This window comes from Bicyclus anynana, chromosome 26 (assembly GCF_947172395.1).
Source record: "Bicyclus anynana chromosome 26, ilBicAnyn1.1, whole genome shotgun sequence".
In the NCBI taxonomy this organism is placed as follows: domain Eukaryota; kingdom Metazoa; phylum Arthropoda; class Insecta; order Lepidoptera; family Nymphalidae; genus Bicyclus; species Bicyclus anynana.
This window is the reverse complement of record NC_069108.1, coordinates 7,357,316-7,367,559: the sequence shown is the minus strand read 5'-3', so window position 1 is coordinate 7,367,559 and position 10,244 is coordinate 7,357,316. Positions and strand designations below refer to the sequence as shown.

General features: G+C 37.4%; 1 protein-coding gene across 2 annotated transcripts; it reads right to left on the bottom strand.

Annotated features, from left to right (window-relative positions):
• Window positions 1-3,033: 3,033 nt before the first annotated feature.
• LOC112045796 (zinc finger protein 436) lies at window positions 3,034-9,927 on the bottom strand. Of its 2 annotated transcripts, XM_052889799.1 has the most exons (7): window positions 9,620-9,927; window positions 8,673-8,847; window positions 8,513-8,605; window positions 7,398-7,541; window positions 6,077-6,456; window positions 4,865-4,926; window positions 3,034-4,243 (listed from the first exon to the last, which is right to left on the bottom strand). In XM_052889799.1, the coding sequence occupies exons 1-7, from the start codon at window positions 9,700-9,702 to the stop codon at window positions 3,123-3,125; spliced, it is 2,058 nt and encodes a 685-aa protein (XP_052745759.1). In that variant the 5' UTR covers window positions 9,703-9,927; the 3' UTR covers window positions 3,034-3,122. The 2 variants fall into 2 exon arrangements, with proteins under 2 accessions (XP_052745759.1, XP_023937900.2); XM_024082132.2 differs by lacking the exon at window positions 8,513-8,605.
• Between the last annotated feature and the right edge of the window lie 317 nt (window positions 9,928-10,244).

Here is a 10,244-nt window from a genome sequence, read left to right as displayed (position 1 = left end):
TATTTGACGTCCGTGAACGACAGATTGTCGATGCACTACCTCAGACCAATTATCTGTGGACTTGTATCGCACTGGACAAAGAGATTCGATATTAATTGGTAGTTTGAGATTACGACTACGAGGCCATGCCTTGTATCGCACTGGACAAGAACATTCGATACTAATTGGTGGTTTGAGATTACGAGGCCATGCGTTCAAATCCTGGGTCGAGAAGATTCTGAGTTATTCCTTTCTTGTAAGAAATTTTCTAGTTACATCCCGGGGTTGGCAAGTTGTTGGTTTTTGCCCCGTGCCTAGGCAAAGCGTGCCTAAGCAAAGCGTTAATCCTGTCGGCTTATTTACTACTTTATTACAAAATTTATTTAAAAAATTCAGGTCTCCCGTTGCAGGGCATTTGAGCACCCAAGTAACCAGTGGTCAGGGCTTCTGAGTGAGGAGCCTCCTCATAATAAATACCGTCTCAAGAATTACTTACTACCAGATGTATCCGACCCTCGATCCAGCATACAAGCGTATATATTTATTTCTCTGTGACTATTCAGAGTACGTACTTTTTTTCATTTGGATCTCAAAACTGCTTACAATCATGTTAAAATATTAAATAACAAACATTAAACGTATTTTAATAAGTACGATTGCACCTTCTTGGTGTGACCACAGTATTCTTATAACTAATTATCATGATTATTTCAGAGGTCTACATTAACGGAAATAACTATTGGTGTTACTGTTAGAAAGAGTTAATTTTTACAAAAAGATTCTTTTTTTTAACTAAGAATTACATAGTATATTAAATTGAAATTAAACAGTTAAATGGTGTGTATTATTTATATAAAAGATTCTTAAAAAGGAAATTTTGTAATAAAATTATTAAAGATCCCTACTGATATTGATAACATATTTTATTTAAGTCAGTGGAAAGCGGAAATAAAATAAAATAATATTTAATACACGAAAATATATTATTATTGGAGCAGTAATAAATATAAATAAATAATAAATAAGTATACCTTAACAATACACATCACTATCTAGCCCCAAAGTAAGCATACAGAGTAGCTTGTGTTATGGGTACTAAGATAGTTAATATTATAATATTCATATACATTTATATACTACATATAAATACTTATATAATGTATAAATACACACAGACACTGGAAAAAACCCATGCTTATCACACGAATATTTTCCAGTTGTGGGAATCGAACCCACGGCCGTGGATGCAGAAAGCAGGGTCACTACCCACTGCGCCACGCGACCGTCGAAAGCAGAAAGCAGTAAATAGTTTATTTCGTGTATATTCGTATACATTGAAACAATAACCTCCGTTATATTGCATTTATTTCTCAAGTTTTCTAAGAGTTAGACAATTGTTAATTAACAAATTATTTCCGATGTTCCAACTTAATAAAAATGGAATGTCTCAACAATGAATAAAAAATGATGCGCTCTGAATCTTTTGTTAAATTGGAAATATCTTAAATAATTTACAAGATATAAGTATAGTAGTAGTAGTAAGTAATAAAACCGAACCCTTTTTTTTAGTTTTAGTTAGTTGTTTATAACTTTTGCAATTAATGCGAGCAGCCCTTAATTTTTTTCAAAAACTATCTACATTCGACTCATCTCATTTCTCTATGAGAAAAATTTTGACCTAAAAAGCATATTTTGCTTAGTGTTTAACTTTCACTGGTTCAGTAATTCAGTTGCTTTTTTGGTTTTTAAAATAAATTCACGACAGACTCTGCTAATGAACTATGAGCTCAGTGTGAGTTCTCATAATAATAGTTTCACACATCATTTCTCGAAATCTTCTCGATTTTTTGTTCCGTAGGGGGGAAAATCCTCATGGACACCCGTTTCGGTAGTACCCGACTCCTAACGGCTTAAAACCCTACCTCCAAAAACGCCAGCGCCACAGCTTTCACTTTCCCAGTTCCCTTTCATCCTTCTCCTATGTTTTCATTACGTTTTCTAAATACATTTTAATTGCGTCCCATTTGTCACTCGCTTGTATCATTATATTTATTTTTATTTTTCATTTATTTATTTATACTTTATTGCACAAAACAAAAACAAATGAAAACATAGAAAACAATTATGTGCAAAGGCGGTCTTATTGCTTATAGCAATATCTACCAGACAACCTTTGGATAAAGGAATTAATGTAATTAAATGCGGGATAGTGCAACAAAAAAATATATATATATATATAATAATAAAAATAGTATATTTATATATACTACATGTATAAATATAAAATATACATAATATATAATAAAATAAATATATCCTACCTCCTTTGTCACTTCCTCTCTTTCGGTTTTAAACCGGGGACAATAAAACATGGTGTTTTATTGTCCCCGGCCTCCGTGGCGCAGTGGTGTGCGCGGTGGATTTACAAGACGGAGGTCTTGGGTTCGATCCCCGGCTGAGCAGATTGAGATTTTCTTAATTTGTCCAGGTCTGGCTGGTGGGAGGCTTCGGCCGTGGCTAGTTACCACCCTACCGGCAAGGACGTACCGCCAAGCGATTTAGCGTTCCGGTACGATGCCGTGCAGAAACCGAAAGGTGTGGATTTTCATCCTCCTCCTAACAAGTTAGGCTATGGGTCCAGCGCTCAGACTAATTAGATAAAGACCTGCCTCGCAAGACATTATTATTCTGTCAAAGTATATGATCAACGATCTTATGCGATTATAAACACTGTCTCTATAGAATCGATGTTTCATAGTTTACAATCGTGTCTGTCGGTTAATAACCTCCGTAAAAATATCTTTTTGTGTAGTTAAATGGTGTAAAAATAGAACAAAAACTGCTAGTTTAGTATAAGATATGTATGAAATCTAAGCTCGTTTTTCTTAGAAAATGGCAGAAAATTTTGTTCGTGAATTTGGATGCGATACTAGTCCTTATGTATGTAGTCTGAGATCCAGCGTCCATTCACAGATTGGTCCCATTCCTGTTGCCATGCCTCCAGAGTCATCTCTCTGACTGAACTTCTTTCCCCAGGCATTTTTAGCTCATAAGTGTTAAATCTCATGTGCCAGAAGATGGTCTGGAATGAGACTTGCCAGTACGAGAGCACTTAGTTTCTGAGTTTAACGAACACAAATTTTTCAATTTTTTTTTGAATTTTCACCAGTGTGGTATTTCATGTGCTTTGATAAGTTTACTTTTTGGATAGCTTTATAACTGCACATGTCACAAGAATAAGGCTTTTCACCAGTGTGGTTTCTCTTATGAACTAATAAATTACTGTTTACTGCGGTTTTATAATTGCACATGTCACACGAATAAGGCTTTTCACCAGTGTGGGTTCTCATGTGACTTAATAAATATGATTTAATTGAACATTTATAATTGCACATTTTACAAGAATATGGCTGTTCACCACTGTGGATTTTCATATGACATGATAATTGACTTATTCGTAGAAATTTACGGTTGCATATATCGCAAGTGTGAGGCTTTTCACCAGTGTGAGTTTTTAGGTGACGTGATAAAGAAGATGCTCCTGTACATTTATAACTGCACACATTACAACAATAAGGTTTTTCGCCAGTATGAGTTCTGGTGTGTTGTAATAAATCACGTTTTTGTGCAAATTTATGTTTGCATATGTCACAACTGTAAGGTTTCTCACCAGTGTGAGTTCTCGTGTGTCTCAGTAAAGAAGATTTGTCTGCACATTTAAAATTACACATACTACAGGCATGAGGCTTTTCACCAGTGTGGGTCTTAATGTGCTTTGTTAAATGACTTTTTTGTGCAAATTTATGTTCGCATATCTGACAAGAGTAAGGCTTTTCACCAGTGTGGCTTCTCATATGCTTCAATAAGTTTACTCTTTGTGAACATTGATAGTAACACATATTACAAGAATATGGCATTTGACCTGTATGTGTAAAAATATGATTTAAAAAATGTTCCTTTCGTGTACTTTTATAACTGCACATATCACACGAGTAAGACTTCTTAACAGAGAAGGTGCTCATATGTGCCATATCATCTAGTACAGCTATGTTGGGTTTGTGGAGAATGTCACCCAATTGGACTACACAATTTGTTAATATACTTGTATCCGTGTACAAAGTACTGCCGCTCTGAGATGATAGGTTGCCCAGTTCGCCAATGTCAGTTTCAAGGGTTTGTTCGCTTTTTTGGGTATCAGCTGTTACTTCTGTTGCCTGCACTCTATTTTTCTTGTTTGTCGCTAGTCTCGCGGACAGTGGAGCGACTGCAACAAAACATTTTTCTTATAATTTATTTCTTGATACACAAGATATCCAGAGATTGGGGTCATATGATTGAGCCGTGATAGCCCAGTGGATATTACCTCTGCCTCTGATTCCGGAGGGTGTGAGTTCGAATCCGGTCTGTGGCATGCACCTCTAACTTTTCAGTTGTGTGTATTTTAAGAAATTAAATATCACGTGTCTCAAACGGTGAAGGTAAACATCGTGAGGAAACCTGCATACCAGACAATTTCTTAATTCTCTGCGTGTTTGAAGTCTGCCAATCCCCATTGGGACAGCATGGTGGACTATTGGTCTAACCTCTGAGAGGAGACTCGAGCTCAACAGTTAGCCGAATATGGTTTGATGACGACGAATATGTAAGAAACACGAAGTTATATAAAAATTCATACATAGCCTCATTACAGTAAACGTGAAATTTTTCAATATATATGAACTATAAACATAAACGCACAAATAACAAAGATATTTGTAACTTTGTTTGAACGCCCATACAAATGTAATGATCATTTTGATCAACATCATTACTTGAAGATTTATCCACTTTTTTAGGTTTTCAGTGGAAAAAATAGAGACCACAAACAAGTTTACTCGTCACTCACCTGAAGCCTGAGCAGAACTTCCGGACGGAGGAGGGACATCATTCAGCTTCTGAACTCCTGTCCTGTACAACAATACAATAGAATGTGAGAGTGGTAGCAACAATTTTTTTTTTTTATTCTTTACAAGTTATCCCTTGACTACAATCTCACCTGATGGTAAGTGATGATGCAATCTAAGATGGAAGTAACTTGTTAGGAGGATAAAATCCACACCCCTTTCGGTTTCTACACAGCATTGTACCGGAACGCTAAATCGCTTGGCGGTACGTCTTTGCCGGTAGGGTGGTAACTAGCCACGGCCGAAGCCTCCCACCAGCCAGACCTGGACAAATTAAGAAAATCTCAATCTGCCCAGCCGGGGATCGAACCCAGGACCTCCGTCTTGTAAATCCACCGCGCATACCACTGCGCCACAGAGGCCGACAAAACAAGGATGTTATACATAAACTGAAACTATAACCTAGAATTATAACAACAGTGGAAAGTAAATAATTATCAAGCAACTTAAAGCTAAATATATTCTGTATCTGATAAGAAATTTCAGTTATTATGTTCTTTTTTTTATTATTATTTACAACTTAGCCCTTGACGACAATCTCATCTGATGGTAAGTGATGATGCAATCTAAGATGGAAGTAACTTGTTAGGAGGATAAAATTCACACCCCTTTCGGTTTCTACATGGCATCATACCGGAACGCTAAATTGCTTTGTGGTATGTCTTTGCCGGTAGGGTGGTAACTAGCCATGGCCGAAGCCTCCCACGCACGGTAGGTTTGTTCTGATTGAAATGACTGCTGGATCAATTTAGTAATTTAACCCTTAACACGCAGCACAAATCCTACTAATATTATAAACGCGAAAGTTTGTATGGATGTTTGGATGTTTGTTACTCTATAACGCCTCTACTACTGAAGAGATTTAGCTGAAATTTGGAATGGAAAAAGATTTTACTCTGGATTAATACACATAGGCTACTTTTTATCTCGAAAAAATCCATGGTTTCCCGAGATTTGCGAAAAATGATTTTGATGATATCAATGTTTGTTACTCTTTCACGCCTCAACTACTGAACCGAATTAGCTGAAATTTGGTATCAAGATATATTATAGCCTGGATTAACACATGGACTACTTTTTATCCCGGAAAAATCCATGGTTTCCGAGGGATTTGTGAAAAACTAAATTCCACGCGGATCAAGTTGTATACTGACTTGTCTAGCTCGAGTTGGTCACAGCTCTCAGCTGCCCGAGGCTCGAGCACTTGCGATGCATCACATAAATCTTTTCTGTTAAGAGTTTCATCCAGTCTTGCTTCCGACTTTATTTCCATGTCTGAGTATTCTTCATTAGACGGACAGTCATTGTTGAAACGGTCATCCATATTATCAGTAATTGATATAGAGTCAGAACAGTCATCCTTGATTGCAACTGTTGCAACATCTGTCACCACAGATTCCTCTGCTGTCTGTTCCTCTTCATCAGTGTGATCTATGTACAAGTCGCAGTGATCAGCTGCTAATGTTGTACGTGTAAAACTGCACTTCAGTTGTTTCGTTGCGTGGTACATTGCTGCCTTATGTTGTTTAGTAATCTGAAACAAGAGATATCAGAAAGCATCATATTAAGAAAATATAACAACGTACCTACAGATATATGTATGTTAGGTCTAGACCATTGGTTCCCAAAGTGGTCCGGGTGGACCACCCAAGGGTCCACAGGAGACTCTACTGGGGTCTATGTTGGCGGACCCCCGACCCCCAAGGGTCTACAGGAGACTCTACTGGGGTCTACATTGGCGTGACCAAAAATGGGGGTTCATGGCGCTAAGCAGGGGTCCATGAAATTATATCTAGGTTCATATTGAAGGGGGCTTTGACTTTCCTTAGATTCACAGGGATGGGGGTCCTGGGTTCGATTTCCGGCTGGGCCGGATTGAGGTTTTCTTAATTGGTCCAATGTGACTGGTGGGAGGCTTTGTCCGTGGCTAGTTATCAACCTACCAACAAAGACGTACTGCCAAGCGATTTAGAGTTCTGGTTCGATGTCGTGTAGAAACTGAAAGGAGTGTGGATTTCATCCAACTCCTAACAAGCTAGCCCGCTTCTATGTTAGATTGCATCATCACTTACCATCAGGTGAGATTGTAGTCAACTTGTAGAAAAAAGGGGGACATTTTCTAAATAAAACAAATGAGAATTTATTTGATTCTTGTGCTGTGAGCAGATATTAAATGATTAAAAGTAAAGTTGGCTAACTTTGCTTTTTACATCACTCACAACATAATAAATTGATTAATTCAGCAATTATTGTATAAATAAAAATAAAACTGATAATTTTGTTTTTTTGATCTGAGCCGCAACAAATGTTTCCATAGTTAGATATTACATATTTTTTAGAATTTTGGGATATAGTAATGTAGCTAGTAGTAATGTAGCAGGGGTCAATCAGCTAGATTTTGAAAGTGGTCTATGAGAAAATTAAGTTTGGGAACCTCTGGTCTAGACACAAATGAAATCACATCAAGTTACTCACAGCTTTATGTTGATCAAATATGTCTGTCATCAGTGAATGGGCTCTCAAGCTCAAGTCTCTAAATCTACTGAAGTTCTTCAATCTCTGAGCACACAGCACACAGAGTGTTTGCTTCAGGTTTCCTCCACGACACAACTGAAACAACTGCACAGAATTGTCTGTGTATGTAAGTAGATTAGATAACAATATATCTATACTATAGCCTTTCTTGATGAGTACTGTTTACCAACAAACAAATTAGAAATGAAGGTAGAAAACGTATGTCATTTCATAACTTATTTATTTCAAATTATGTACAGTTTGTTTATAAAATGTTATATAAAATATATTAACTATATCTAATAGTTCTAAGCTTATTAATCAAATTTATTTTCATTAGTTTAAGAACAAGTTAATTATAATTATTATTAGTAGTGAAATGACTATTAATTTATACCCTCATTTTGAAATTGTTTGTTGGTAAACAGTACTCATACAGAAAGGCTGTGGTATAGTAGTTGATTATTCTTGTAACAAATTTTAGTACCAAAGTATTTTTTTTTACTGAGCTGAAGTAGCAATGTTTGCTGTATTAGTAATGGCAATGGTTTCCCATTTTTCATCTGCTTGTTTAAAAATATAGATACATCATATCAGCCGATGGATGTCCACTGCAGGACATAGGCCTTTTGTAGGGACTTCCAAACATCACAATACTGAGCCACCTGCATCCAGCGAATCCCTGCGACTCGCTTGATGTCGTCAGTCCACCAAATACATATATTTCGATTTAGAATTTAGGCTTTGCTTTCGATCAGAGTAAAACTGATGTCCTAAATATAGTCTCAGAAGTAAGTAGTTAAGCTGTAAGTATGTTTTGTAACAACATTATCAACCCATATTCGGCTCACTGCTGAGCTCGAGTCTCCACTCAGAATGAGAGGGGTTAGGCCAATAGTCCACCACGCTGGCCCAATGCGGGTTGGCAGACTTCACACACGCTGAGAATTATGAAAATTCTCAGGTATGCAGGTTTCCTCGCGATGTATTTCTTCTCCATTTGACACACATGATATTTAATTACAACTCAAATCTCTTTACAGTGAATGTGCAGTACAATTTGAGCATCAACATACTTGCAGTCCAGTGAACTGTTGATAGGCCTCCTCCAGCTTGTGTTCACTCATCAGCAGCAGCTTGCTGTCAGTGTCCAGGCACACCACGCACATCTGCAAGTACACTGCTGGTCACTACACTACAGTTTGCATGAGTACATAACATTTGTGAGAAACCTACCAGCAGTGTGGAAGGAATGGCATCAGAGCACAGTTGTCGTGCACAGCTCTCTGCATCACAAAAGTCATCATCTATGAAATGCTGCGAGCAGACCACGGCAGGGTTGGGCAGATGATTGTCTTGTTTGCCGAGGGCTCTGAGCCATGCAGCACGGAGATGGACCTCACTGGGTAACCTGAAAGCTTCCATTCATAGTATGCACAGCCAACACTTGAACGTACTAATGTAAGAGCCTGCATTTGTAGATTAACTGGTGTCCTGCTGCAGATGTTCTTGGATAGGTAATTACTAGAGATGGGCCGAGTACTCGGTTGATACTCGGTACTCGGAGTACTTGGCGGATTTTTTGATACTCGTACTCGGCCGAATGACTCGGTCGGTGAATGTTGAGTACACCTTGTTTAAGAAAAGCATTATTTATGTACATATAATTAAAACAACAGCGTTAATCAAAAAGTATTTATTAGTAATTTAGGAAATCTATGAAAATCTCAATTAAATTTAAATAAAATTAAAATGAAAGATTTAAAAGAGCAACTGTTGAGTTTCCCGTCGCTCTTCTCAACAGGAGACTGCGCCTTCTGAGCTGGTTGTAGAGTCACTAAAAATAGTCAAACTTGACGTTTCAAAAGTGCTTGTAAACTAAGCCTACTTGAAAAAAACAATTTTGGATTGAATACTTGTTTACGCGCGCGAAATGGGAATTTGATTGAACCGAGTCACTCGGCCGAGTACTCGGTTGAAAAAAAATTGAACCGAGTAAAACTCGGTACTCGTTACTCGGCAAAAACGTTACTCAGCGCATCTCTAGTAATTAATCCTGCTGTGACTTATTTTGACTTATCCATGAATTGTGAGAATGGGGAAAGGAGTTGTTCTGTTTAGTTGACTAATCTGAGCGTGACATTTGTGGCAGTGGCTAATGTAAATATTATATTTCTACTTACCCATGGAAAGTAATTCTGTCCTTCCCAGATGTAGATACATTGTCAGAAGTATTTCCGCAGAAAGGCACGAAGCATCGCATCATTGGGTGTGTTTATTATACAATTTGTTAAACTAAAAACCGAGTTAGGTCAAACTTACTATAGCCAAGACCAAGCCCTATAGTACACTTAACGGATTACTCTTTCGCTTTGGCCAAGGCAAGGCCCATGAACACCACAAAGAATATTTATTTAATCAATACAATAAACTCCTTGGGGAACACCGGGAACACCCCTTCCCCCACCAACCAACCCCGCACAAACGTCAATAATTGTAATGACCACAGACGACAAATGAAGGTAAAAGAGTTGTCAAAGTAACATTGACACCTTTGACACCGTGCATGACAACGTCTTTGTTGTCACAGATATCTATTTATCGTAGAACAAAAAGCAAATAGACAGATCACAGATGGTTAGTATCATCTACCCTCAGAGCAATTAACTTACATGGATACATCGTATTGAGACGAGACAACTGTCAAACAATTCTTATTTTAAACCATTGACGTATTTAATATGTCTGAGTTTTAAAGACCCTTATTTTTCTTGGTGTATATATTTTGTCGTTAGTAAAAAAAAAGTA